Source organism: Hylaeus volcanicus, chromosome 4 (genome assembly GCF_026283585.1).
Source record: "Hylaeus volcanicus isolate JK05 chromosome 4, UHH_iyHylVolc1.0_haploid, whole genome shotgun sequence".
Taxonomy (NCBI): Eukaryota; Metazoa; Arthropoda; class Insecta; order Hymenoptera; family Colletidae; genus Hylaeus; species Hylaeus volcanicus.
Window position 1 is genome coordinate 29,040,766 of NC_071979.1, and position 14,166 is coordinate 29,054,931.

Genomic DNA, 14,166 nt, shown 5'->3' on the forward strand with positions numbered 1-14,166 from the left:
GTGGAACGAAATGGTACCTATGTAATTCAATAAATGTATATTACAATTCAAATGTGCCTTTGAAGTTTTCTTAAAAATTGGCACGAACTTTCTGGACAACCTAATATTTTTTTCAATACATTTTTTCAATATTTGCTTGAACAAATAGACTAAAGATTTTCTTGTTCGTTATATAATTTCATCGTCGATATATCTAAAACTTGGATAAAAAAAAAAAGATTAAACAAGGAAACGTTTAGTTTCCTAGGTTTTCATTCGTCATTCGAAGTTTTTGTTTCGATAGATATGAATTATACATTGGACAAATTGATTTTGACGTCGCTGTCTTTTTCCAACGTTGCATAATTTGTTACAAGAGAAACGAATAAGCCAAGTATTATGCAGCAGCGCTTAGGAATTATCTTACTCTTAAATCGTTTATGTGGTTAGAGTAAAAATTCGAGGCCTTGATGAAAAACGTAAATTCCGATAAAATGACGGAATGCGGTCGAATGAGCACGTTTCTTCTTTCTCGCCACGTGCGTCATCGCGAATACGTTAAACAATACGCCATTACAATGCTTCGATTCGTTTAACTCGATAATAAATTACCAGATAAACTTTTCACCAGAAAACTGAATAAAGATAATAATATTCTGTCGTAATATAAACTTCTTGAGGAACGAATTCGAAATTAATTTCTGTTTGTTTTGCTCTAATCAAATAGACACAAGCCAGAGCAATTTTTTATCTGTAAATCGATTCTAAGAAATACAGTGTCTCACTTCAACGTGGTATATTCTTTAATTACAAAAGCTATACTGATAATTTCAGTACACATACGCGCCACTGTCGCAATGTCCTACAAGAGGTTAATCTTATTAATCTTACTTTCTTTTTCAACCAATAAAATGTTTCTCGCCTGTTTTCGAGTTAGTTACCATTCGGTGAATTTGCTTCCAATTTCCTTTCTTGATTAATAGCACGGAATCGGTATCAATTTAATTCCGGCGACCCAAATACTGGCAGACAGTCGCGCGGAGACGTTTTTTGCGCGTGAAACTCGTTTAACGAGAAAACTCCTGATTAATTCCCCGATCCTCGGCCCTGGCAGCACTGCACGCGCGAAGATAGAGTCCAGGAACTTCGAGATTAAATTGCCCGTGTCACGGTGGGGCTCCGAACTTCCCTCGACTCGGATTCGCTCGCGAAATCCGGTTATCCGTCTCCGTTGCCGTCAATGGAAGAACTTTTGATCGTTGCTCGGTCAAATCGGTACTTCAACGCCAGTATTTATGGGCCAGATTTCATTCGCGTCCTGATTGATCTGTTTTTAATCTACACTCGGTACTTCCGAACTAATATGGTCGTCGTTGAACGATTAAAAGAAAGTATCGAGTAATAGTTAGCTAAAGAATAGCTAAAGAAAAGAATGTAATATTTGACGACTAGGAGGAATAAGTTTTCTTTAAAAAAGATTAAGAAATACGTAGTTTCGTATTTTTCTCTTTTTTTTGGGGGGGGAGGGGGAGGGGGAGAGTTTTTCACGAGTATTTTCTTTTTCTTTTTATCGTATCGAGTATTTTGGATTCGTGGCGAATGTTTATTGTGTATCCAACATAAATGTATCGCTTCGATCGTGCGCAGCTCGTCAACGGAAGCTCGCGGTTTTATCTCGTTTCGCCCGCGAGGAGAAACGAGGGCATAGAAGATGCGAAGAAACCCGAGATCGTCGACAGAAATCGGAAACCGGACGAAGTCGTTATCGCTGGAAAAATTGAAAGTTGGTTCCGTCGAAATCGAAGCTGTTGACTAACATTTCTAAACAACGTGTCTGCATATGAAAACATAGTACGTGATTTTTTTCTTTCTACGAGTTTGGAAGAACGGTTGCTATTATTAACGCTAGATGGCGCCACCCGTTAAAAATCTGTATGTTTGTGATTTCTCCGTAACGTTGGCATTTTTCCTTCAAATAGTAATTAACTATCACGAGCTTCCAAATCGCAGCGTCGGGAGAGAGTTTAACGCGCACCAGTGTCTCTACTCAATTAATTCCAACGAGTATATTTCCACGAATAAGGCGTATTCGCTGTAATTGCGTTGTTTCAGCTTAGTAGAGGCGGTTTTCACCTAACTTCCTCGTTTTCACCAGTGAGCTCTCTGTTCTACTTTCCCCTCGGGCTTCTCTGGTCTGGCCCACGCCTCCTCCGCCATTCAACAGATTCGAAACCCAGATGCCCCGATTGACAAAATCACTGTTTCGAGCCTGAACTCGCTGCTAAACGGCCCCATTAAAACGAACAAACGCGTTTCACAATCCTCCTTCTAAAACCACTGCCATGCAAATTTCATTTAATCGCTTTTTTCACTGCTCTGTCATTCATAAATCTTTTCTTTTATTATTTCAAGCTCCATGAATCGTTGTTTGGTGTAAATTAGTCATTTTTTTGATTATCTACAAACATTCCGGTAAATAAAAAAAAGCAAAACTGTGGTCTCTTTTTAATTATAAAATCGTTGCTAAAAATTTCATTGTAAATAATATTACTTTTTATGACGTAAATGAAAAGAAAGCGTACCCCGAGTCGAAGGAATCGCGTAAGTCTGTGCGGACGAAGTATAGGGGAAGGATGCTTTCGAATCCAACATCAAAATTGTGTCTATGATATTTATATAAGTCGTGACGTAACCAAGTAATTACGTCCCGTTCGGAATGACCGAAGGGTAACGGATAGATAGAAGGTGAAATGCAAAGAATTAAACAACGCTCGGTTATATTTCCTTGTATTTTATCAACGTAATTGCGTCTATCAGCTGTCAAGATTTCCGAGTAGAAACGCCGCGCTCAAACTTAACTCAATCTTAATCTTAACAATGCGCCTTATTGCATTTACATAAGACGTGTCGTAACCGAGTTATTATGTCCTGTTCCTCGGTGTTACTCGGCAATAATAGACGAGATCGAAGGTAAAATACAAAAAAGAACTCGAATACACACGTTCCTTGTACATAGTTCATAGGTGATTCCGGCATTTACCCAGACCTAATCTCGAAAAAATGTGTTTCGTATCGTATATTTACTTAAAATGAGTGTTATATTCGTAACTTATACGCGAGTAAATATTTCTAATTAAGGGGGTATCCTGAATAACGAGGTCTAAAAAAAAGCGGTTCCTCGTGAATTTCTTTAGGGTGGAAAGAAATAATTAATTTTATCGAAATTTTTATCCTATTCTCATACATATTTGAGTAGTCTGTAGAAATGTTGTCAACAAGAAATATTCAAATCGAGTCGACCGCGACGCACATTCGTAGTGCACCTCGCAATTGAAACCTCCTATCGAGAAATTCACGAGGAACCGCTTTTTTTTAGAGCTCCTAATTCAGGATACCCCCCTTAAGGGCGGACAGTAGAGTAATGCGTAGAGTAACCGACTACCACGCTGAAAGCGTGGGTTCGAATCCCGGCCGGTTCGCTCCGGTTTTTCGTGGTTGGGTTAGGGCTGGCTACAAAAGATATAAGGATTGGAAAAGCCTATGCGCGAAAATAAGAATTAGACAGCGTAATAGCAATCAAGGGGAGCGAATAGAGTCGGTAGGTCCCCGAACCACCCACTTAAAAACCCAATCGAACATTTCTACTTAAACTAAACTTGCGAATCCCCGTACGTGTACGTAAAGACACAGAATGAATTTCTACGCCTAATATATGTATACCCCGAGCATGCGCTGTGGGAGCAGTCCGCGAGATCCTCGGGTCTCTAGTTTCCCACAAAACTGCTCGCGTTACGTTCACCTCGGCTCGAATCGTGGAATCACGATAGAACCGTTTATCTTTCTCCTGGCAAAATGTCGTTGCCGACTCGCTGTCCCGCATAACGACTCTTCCCCGCATGCTCGACGGCGTTCCCGAGTGTATCTAGCGCAGAAACGACGTGGGAGTAACGTGGAAGTGAAAGTTAGACCACTCAACGCGAACTGGAAGGGGGGTGGGGGGAGGGGGGAGGGGGGAGCTTGCGTAAATGGCGCCCGTTAATACGTCGACGGATAAGAGATTTAATGGACGTGTATCGTATTCTGGTAGGGTTATCCGTGCAATTTTACGCGTGGTCTAGATTTAGGAGAAAGTGACGGGAATATGCTGATATTTGGTCTCGGGTTTCTGGCGTATCGTGGGATTAGATTTGGGGTTAGGCGACCCACCGTCCTAAATTTACAGTCGAATATGCTAGCGGGATCCGTTAGGGTCACGTGTGAATATAATTAGACGGTTTTTTTTGGGTTAGGCGACTTGTCGTATTCTTTAGCTTTGGATGGAGGCATCATTTGAGTTTTATGGTTAATGTTTAACGTTTATTGCTTGGAGTTGACCCTTTGCGCTCGAGGCATTTTTCTATGGAATTAAAAATCCGGTTCATTTTTATAATAAATTTCTGTGAAACCAAAAACTCTACTACGAAGAGAAACATCTACGAATCGAGTTCATGACTCGGATGTATTATTGTTTCAATTAATAAATAGTTTTATTTTTATGTAAACGAATTTGAAATTGCACGTTCGCAGAATCACTTTTAAATTACATATGTCGCCCTAGAGGCGCCACCCGAGCGCAAAGGGTTAAGGAATTTTATCGATGATTCGAGGCATTCATCTTGATAAATAATGATAGTTGTAGACATTAATGATAATTTTTGAACCTCGAAACAAAGGGAATGTTTTTCGAACCGCCATCCGAATGGAATAGCTGTCGATATTGATAAACGATAAGTGTATTTATATATTTCGATTTCGTTTCGCGATTAGATAGAGATCTTCGTTTCCGTGCGATAAATTGAGCCTCCCCTTTCACTTTGCAACACACGAGCAGCAAGTGTGGCCGATCAGATAAGAGAAATCACGAGAATCGCGTTGCTTTTGCTGGGCGACGGAATGAGGGAAAAAGAAAAAGAAAATGGAAAATTTTTGCCAGTCCGGTGAAAGACAATCCGAGAAAGTAAATGCATTTTCCCCGTGGAGCGGCGCGCCGATAGACAAATGAGGAAACTTTCGCGCCAGCGATTGCTTTTACGCCGCCTTTCGTTTCCTCTCGAATTTAATTCGTTCATAGACCAAGTTCTCGAACAAAATTCGAGCTTGTGAAAAATTCAAATTTACCTCGGCCACCTGTTCGATACCTCGCCGTTAACATGTATCTACTTAACTCTGTATATGTATATGTATATGTACATGTATACCTGTATACATACGTGTATATATGTATATGTACATGTATACCTGTATACACATATGTATATATGTATATGTATACATCTATATGTATACCTGTATACCAATCGAGTAAGGCGAATCAGTTTATTAGGCGTGGAAATTAATTTCGTGCCTTTACATTCATACTTTCGTAACTCCACTTCATATACGTATACATTTTATATACGTAGAAATATTTACTCGCCGTATGTGCTCTGAAAATTAATTTTTACACCTATTTTTGAACGCGATAACGTATATGCAAGTATCCCAACAATAAATCCCCGCTTTAAAATTATAAATAAATGCGCCGCTTCCCGAATTACAGGAAGTTTACAAAGCTGAAAGAGTTATCAGTCGGAAACCGTCGCGGTTCCAAGATGGTGAAATTCCCCTATCAGTGCCGAGCCTATTTTTAAGTATCGCGACGTGTATCTTTTCCGTTGTATCGCAATTTGACCGTATGTAGTTCACCTCCATATCTCTTTGCGTCTTAGACGGCATGTGTAACGCGAGCGGCATCCATAAGCGGAAATGTTGTCCTTTGGAAAGAGATAAACACTGGCATTAACTCATCCGGTGTCATAAGCACGGGCAATTTTGTCAACGGGCTACATAATATCTCGACGAGTACGGGAACCGAGTTCGATCTCCGAAACAATTGCCTTTCTATTTTTTTTTTTTTTTTTTCATTTATTCAATCACTCGTATCAAATACAAAGAGTGCTCCAACATGAATATACAAAGAAATATGCAAGGGAGTATGAAGTAAAAGTGATAGTTTCAAATAAATTGGATAGAAATAAACAATAACGAATGAAAATATGGAACAAAAATTGTCCACGTGCGGAGGGTTAATAAGAACCACCATGTGACACGTGTGCACCCTCTGCTGTTGAGAGGCAGCGCTCGTGCAGGAGGCTAATCAACGGTCGATTAAGTGTTCGAGGGCCTGGTTGCTCTCTCTCTCTCTCTCTCTCTCTCTCTCTCTCTCTCTCTCTCTCTCTCTCTCCCGTTATCCCAGTGTTAACGTATCAATCGATCAGATAAGGGTTAAAGGATTAGGACAAGAAGCGGCGGTCGCCGGCGTTTCCTTAACGGCCAGAAGCGAGGCGTGCAGGTCCGATGAACCTGCGGGGCTAATGTACTCGACTCGATGATGCTCGAGTAGTTCCGTACTTGGCGCACGTGAGCACCATCGCGTGCCCTGCATACCCTTCTTCTTTCGTGCTTCTTTTCTTCTTTCTCCATCGCGTCTGTCCCCCTCTCCCTCCCGTCCGTCTTTCTCCGTTCTCACCCCTCCTTCGCTCACCCTTTTCCTCGCATCGAGCGAGTCGTGCCCCTCCCCACCACCACCTTCCCCGCCAAGCGTGTTACGACTCTTCACGCGTGGGTCGATCAACCGTGGGTGACCTTCGTTCATAAAGAATCGAAGGAATTTTTCCCCTTCGACGAGTCGTCGTTCTCCATTTCGGGAAATGGCATTTTGTCCCCCGGGTCTCCACCCATCACTTTTCCCCAGAAACCACGAGGCGTCGAATAGAATCTTTCAAATGGTTTGGAAAGATTCCTCTGTTAAAGGAATTTCAGAGCGACCACGTTGTACTTACTAATCAGTCCACAATTTTTCATTTTGCAGACTTGCGGTGAGCGACTGTGCGCCTCAAACGTCGCGGGTCAGCTCAAACTTGCACAGCAGCAGTAGTATGGCAGTAAGCCGTGTACCAAGCCCTCCACCACCGGAAGTGAACACCCCCGTTGCCGAGAATTGGTGTTACACGCAGGTACGTACCGGTTGCCAGCTCTGAATCGGTTCCCGCAAAACCTGATCGGGCGGACTTGAACTAAATTTACCGAAACTAACCATTCTCGTTGTTTAAATCATAGTTTCACAAACTTACGAATCAGGTAAATCGAACTTACTAGATCCGGGGATTACGAAAATTAATATAATACTTTATGAAATCTAACGATTTATTACGATAGTAACGGATAGTAATAGAAGCCTAGAGTTTTGGCCATCGCTGCGCCCACGTTTTCGGGAGCGCGTATCTCCAACCCGAAGCGATAAGGGCGTTTCAGCGGGAAATAGCGGTAGCTTCGAAAATAATCGAACGGAAGCGCGACAAGTGTTACGGGAGCACGGCGTGTCAGTGGCCCCGCGGGTTACACGAACGAAAACGTTGTCCTCGTTGCCTGAGACGACGATTTCGTCGTGGTCGTCGTCTCCGTCGATATCATCCTCGTCGCGGCGCGTGAGAGCACGCGCTCCTGGCGCTCTCGTTCTATTTTTACTGCTCGTCCCCTCGCGATGCGAATGACCTGCAACTAGATATCTCTGCTCCTCCCGTCTCTCGCGGATTCTCTGACTTGGCCGTGGAAATGTTTGGGACGCTTCCCAAGGAAAATTCGCGACACCTTCCAGGACAACCCTCGTCCTCGTCCGCGTCTTGAACGTCGTTTCAAATTAAACTGTAACTCTAGGACACGAGTATGATATAGTTACAAGATCGACCTGCAGGTTGACCCTTGCAGTCCACATTTTCCGGATTTAATTATTTAAGGGAGTTTTTGTCGAGCAGATTCTTTGTTTTCACAGAGAAAGTCTACTAATCCTAAGTTTGCTCGTGCAACGTATCGTACCTATGGGAGTTCGTGAACTCCATTTATACGAGCTATCCAGTTAATCGAACCTGGTTGTCCACCAATTTCTACGAAGATAAAACTTTGCCTCGAGACTATGTAGGACTAGATAATTCGACATTCGTTGCGTAGTATTTAATTTGTGAGCCAAATTCAAATTCGTCCTATCCAAATTTATCTTCATCGCCTCACCTTCGAAATGAATTCTTTCGCTTCCTTAATAAACTGTCTCTTAATTCCTGTCGCCCATCGTGTTAACTCTAACGGTAACGATCATTCCCGACGTCGTTCCTCGTAAACTCTTCCTCCCATTCCTCCTATCCTCCGATCTGGAACCCATTATCCAAATAACCTCACCAATCTCGGCGTAACGCTCGGATTACGACGTCGAGTTATCCATCGAGGATCCTTGGGAACTCCGGACCGATCTCTGCCGTGTTTTACGTAACGCAGAAGTTGGTCCCGACGTCGAATTCGCGGAAAAGATTGCGATCGGGCTGGCGGGCCGGATATCAAGCGAGACCTGGGTCTCTTTCTCGAAGAGAGTACTCTCGGTTTCCAGGATAAGAGGAGAGAAGGGTTAGGGAACGCGCGTGCGCGTGCTTCAGGGCCTCTTACCACCGAATCGAAAGTCGATTCGTGCTCCAGTTAACTTTCGTAATGCACGCCGATTTCGCTTCGTTAGCAGCGGGGAGAGCGGTGCAGGCGATCGTGCGCACCATCGCCGCCGAATCTGTCGTAACTCGTGGCGATCGATGGTTTCGATAAAAACACATAGAAAGCGCGCCTGGTCACGGCTCGTTTCGATTTTGCGACGGTGTTTACCGCCTTTCCTATAGACAGCGCACGAGGAGCAGCACGGAGACAACTCGGGGGACAGGTTGGTGAAAATTGATCGTTGCCGTCCATTTAGCTTTCTCGACTTTGTGCGCGGTGAAAGTGAATGCTGAACCGATGGATACCGTGACAAGTCGAGGGACAGATCTATAGGTTTAGATTGGGACGGGTTGGGTAGGTAGGTTTAGGTTCGTTCAGGGTTGTTGGGACAGGGATTTAACGGTCTTTTAGGGTGGCCAGACAAATGCAAGATGACTATCCTCGTCGCTGACGGGGTTCCACCTTGACGATCGAGCAGTGTAAAGCCGGCGAGACTGACTTGCAACCGAACATTGTAATGTAACGCGAGCATTCGCTTAATTTGGCGGACTAGCGAGCGACGAACCGAGCCGTTGTTGCGCTCGTTTCGCGCTCGATCGTGCTCCACTGGTCTGTCGATTTTTTGACGAACCTCTTTGATCGTCCACTTTTCATTGCGAGTAGGAAGCATCGAGAGAGAATTCAGCCGAGAGTTCGTAGCGAGCATTCGTGATTCCAAAAAGGACCTTGTAATGTAACGTTGGTGTCGAACCGTACAATTCGTGCCGAGCAGTTACGATACATTACAGCGTTCTGTTGCAAATCAGTCGCCGGCTTGATACGATTCCTAACCGATCGATATGCTTTTGCCGACTGCTTTTTTTCCTCGGACGTGCGAAATTTAAACACGGAATAGAAACCTCGACCGGATAAAACTGCAATGTTTGGATCCCGATTTCCTTGCACTTTATCATCCAGTCTTTACCGTAGTATGCTATCGAGGATTATATTTCGACAGAGTGAACAGTACAAAGTGCAGTCTCGAATTGTTAACTCCGAAATGTAGTCCCAAAGCGTGAGTTTACGGGATGGACGCGAAAGTCATAAATCACCCCATCCCGCTCTCAAATGTCACTCGAAAGCGGTACAATTATAACTTTCATAATACAGACAAACTTGCGCGCGGAGAAGTGACAGCGACGATTTTGCGACAACCTACCATTAAATAGTGTAAATTGATCGTACGCGATAGCGCTCCCTGGATTCAAGGCCGATCGATGTCAAGAGGGTTACGACAACAGCTTACGTAGTTTCCTTCTCGTGTCGCGGACCAACTGAATTAGTTATAAAGTGATTTGCCCGTCGGGGTATTATGGCGCCACGTGATACGGTAGGTTGTGTTTATCCTCGAATTTTGAAACACGGCTCATTACGTGGATCAGTTGTAACTTTATCCGCAAATCCAAAGCAGGTACTCTTGCGACTTTGCACTATTAATAAAATATGGACCCGTTAATGCCCTGTGCGACATTTAACACGCTCACCGTCTCGAGCCTTAATAACTATGGTTAGGTTACTCCGAGTGGTCGAACAGGGGAGGCCAGGTGGTCGGTATCGGTGCAACTACCATACGAGTCTCATTAGCTTGTTCCATAGAAGGGATCGATAAGACGTAGGAAATAATGCGAATGTTTCTCAAACATGCGATCAAGAATCGTGTTTGCGTTGGATATAAGTCGATTCAAAGACCTCCTACAGCCCCCCCATAGTTTGGCTCAGTACTCTCTACACTCACAATAGCCGAGCTCAGAGCCTTCTACGCCCCCAATAGCTAAGCTCAGTGCCTTCTAGACCCCCAATAGTCGAGCTCAGTGCCTTCTAGACCTCCAATAGTCGAGCTCAGTGCCTTCTACGCCCCCAATATCTAAGCTCAGTGCCTTCTAGACCCCCAATAGTCGAACTCAGTGCCTTCTACGCCATCAATATCTAAGCTCAATGCTTTCTACCCCCCAATAGCTAAGCTCAGTGTCTTCTAACTCCCCAATATCTAAGCTCAATGCTTTCTAGCCCCCCGATAGCTGAGCTCAGTACCTCTTAGCCCCCCAATATCTAAACTCAGTACCCTCTAGCCCGCCTAGCTTCCATTACCTAACCACCGTACCCAACTTGTACTCTGTACCACAACAAACTCTCCACTTGATACCACAGGTTACCCAGATCTAATAGAGCCCATTCACCAATCCTCTCGCAAGCACAGTTCAAAGCGTATCAAATTCCCAAGGATCACAAGTGCCCGACGACCCACACTTCCATCTCGCGGATCGCTCCGTCCATTCAGCGTTTCGATCACCGACGCTATCGTCACCTGGGCTGGCTCCACGCGAGCGATAATGGCCCCGCTAATGGCCATTATCACTCGTTGCCATTCATTTCCACGTCGTTATCTCGAGGCACGTGTCCCATTCTAACGCGACGCGGACAAATCGAGGAGCGATTGCCCGCCGACGAAAATAAGGTGTTGGCGACCGAGAGGCTCCATGTGGCGAGCAACGGATACCGCGCTCGGCGATTGTTTACATTGCGCTCGCTGATCCTCTACGAGGATCTCGATGGCGTGGGTGGAGCAGGAAGAGCGACGATAAAGCACGGTATTCGATGTAACCTTAGGTCGAATGTTGGGAATATCTTGGTCATCTATTATCAGAGTTGTACGTTCTAGGAATATTCTGGCTAATTATGCACTCGGCTTTGGGATATTGCTCGTCTTCTACTTAGCGGCATGGTTGGTTATTTTATAATTTTAGAGTTCGATGTTCTAAAGATATTCTACCGAATTTTTAGGTATTTTTAACCGACTTCGAAAAAGGAGGAGGTTATTCAATTCGACATGTTTTTTTTTTTAATCTTCAATTATCTCCGCAAATTTATCCACTACCCTGTTTAGACCATCCCAGACCTAATATATTTCACAACCAAATGCTCCTTTTTACCTCGACTTGCTCGGCTTTTGTTCTCCCAACAGCGACCGGTATTTTGCACAATTACGTTCCCAGAGCGAGGATCTGGTGTCTTAGGAGGATCGTTTACCTCGCGGTGGCTGGTGCTCGAGCAGCGTATCCAGGATCCTACCGGAAGCCTCGACTTGGTCTGGTGCTTGAACCCGTGCACGCCGCTCCCGTAAACGGGCACGGGTGATTCAAGGCCGATCGTCGAAGGCACCGGGTTGAACGACTCCCGGGGGCGTCGACCGGGCTCTCTTCCTTCTCGCTCGACCGTGTTTTCTTCTATACGGAAACACCGAGACGAACCTCTTCGTGCCTGATTCCATGCTTTCCGCTCCCCCCTCTGACGTCCACTTTGTGCCCCAACGACCCGTGGATGAACCCGGGATCACGAAACAGAGTGTCAAGGGGTCGGACAGGACATCGTGAACTTTGATCTCTGTATGAGAATAATACTGGTTTTGATGGGACTCGGTTTTTGTTACGAGGACGGGGTATTTTTGACAGATTTTTTATTAGAGTGAGAGCTTAGAACTGGGTTTATTTGTTTCAATGATTGCACAAGTTTCTAGCTTAGTTTGTTCTTCAGCATTGAAACTCAATGTCCCAGCTAAAATATTCTTCTATCTCCTCGCTTAGAATGTTCCAGACTACAGTATACCAGGCTACTTTGACCTCGGAATGAAGATCCATCGAATTAGGTTTCTTTGTTTCGATAATAACACAAATTTCTTGCCTCGATATCTCAGCTAAAATTCTTCTATCTTCTCACATAAAATATTCCAGAATACTTTGACGCCAGGATGAGGATCTGTTGACGTGTCCTATGCGACTCCTTTTGTAGGATCAGCAATTATAGAACATATTAGGTTCCTGTCCGTGTGAACTTTCATCGCGATAACAAGTCACAAAGTTGCACGTTGCGCAAGAGTCGCGTAAGAAGTACAGTTCGATGATCAGGAAAGGACAAGAAGCTCCACAGGAGCTATGGTTGCGCCACGATGGCCTTGCTGTTGCGTAGGTAACCTATTACACACGGCACACGTCGAGGTAATCTTGCGTGACCGGTGAATAAAAATTATTCACGCTACGAGGCCTCGACTGATTTTGGAAATTGCCATTGCCGTTTATGGTAGTTGATCCGTAGAGCTGTTGCTCACCCTTTCTCGCTAGAATCGTAGCAGCTAGCAGACACCTGAAAATATGCATCTGTCGATTAAACAAAAATTTTTTATTTAAATTTAAATCAAGCAAAACTAAAATTTCTTCCGTTCTCTTGAATGTACGTAACGACATCCACGGAGAGTACAGTATCGCCGATTGAGAAATCAATTCCAAAGACCCCCTGGAGTGGATCTCGAGAACGCGACGATGACGAATGTCTCAGCCTCTTCCGTTTCCGTTTAAGAGCCATTTAAGCGTTTCAACGAATCCACGAGTACACCGATATAGAAGACCGGTCCACCACCTAAGAGCTTCTGCAGAATGTTATTTCATCTCGAAATAGATCGAAAGTCTCCCCCGAGGAACTGTCCCTGCGCGTCCCCTTCTTCCCACAAACTTTCAAGATTTTCTCTCTGCGACATCGACTGGCTATACAAGCGTAAACTTTCCTGTCGCATCTGTACGTGGTTTAACGCGTCGACTGCCGGATAAATATTCTTGAAAGTTTCTGCTAAAATGAAACATTATTTAAATTATTGGAGACTGCGTAATTTATTTTTGTAACTTCGTCAAAGTTCACGAATTTCATTTCGATATTGATGCTTGATCTTTCGGAATTAATTTTTTTCATCCTTCCGGTGAACAGCACTGTCGCCCATATATGGGCGACATGGCGACCAACGTATTAAGATGTTTCGTAAATTTTGTGCGTCCTTTCCAGACGATGAAAATTGATTGAATATCGTTTAGAAGAGCATACCGAAGCTGCACCTCTGTTTATTTTATCCCTGGCGTCTAACAGGTGAGACGAGATCCCTCGGGGCGAACGGATCTACGACGTACCGATCTCTGACCTATCTCGATCACGAAACGCACGACTCAAGGACGATTATGGCCGATCAACGCGGGTTGAACGACTCCCGGGGCCATCGACCGTACACCTCTTGGTTCCTCGTTGCCTCGTTCCATGGAAACGAACGAATCATATCGATATTTCCTCCCACCTACTTTGCTTAACAGTACACTGGTACCGATTAACAGTATCTAGAGATTGGCAGGTGGCTCGATCGTTCCTTTTCGTTTCCTAATCGCGCTGGAATGCGAAATTTCCCTAGAGCTTCGCGTTGTCCTCGTATCTCGGTTATTCCTGTTGCAATTCGATGGAATTTATGGGAATGAGGTCTCTCGGAATTAAGTATACAGATAGGGATGACAAATTTCCTGGGGAACGTGTAAGGTTCAAGGCGTGTTGATTCTTCATTTGGAGCCTTCATTTGGAGCCTTCATTTGGAGTCTTCATTTGCTAGGTTACTAGTTCTTTAGATTTTATTAATTATTGACTTGGTTCTCTTAGCAATTCTTTATTCTTTTTTCAATCAAAAAAAGATCTCCAATTTCTTCACTTGATCTCCCTTGGTAACTCAGGATATTGAAAAACATTAAATATTAAATCCTCCTCCCCCCAAATATATTTCTTTCCCAATTCAAAAAA

General features: G+C 44.1%; 1 protein-coding gene across 7 annotated transcripts in view; it reads left to right on the forward strand.

Annotated features, from left to right (window-relative positions):
• The window catches only part of LOC128875719 (protein roadkill), a 116,286-nt gene that overhangs the window by 89,444 nt on the left and 12,676 nt on the right, over positions 1-14,166 (forward strand). For all 7 annotated transcript variants that reach the window (XM_054121562.1, XM_054121563.1, XM_054121559.1 and 4 more), the window contains one exon: positions 6,869-7,013. In XM_054121562.1, coding sequence (XP_053977537.1) covers positions 6,869-7,013 — 145 coding nt within the window. The remainder of the gene's footprint in view (positions 1-6,868; positions 7,014-14,166) is intronic.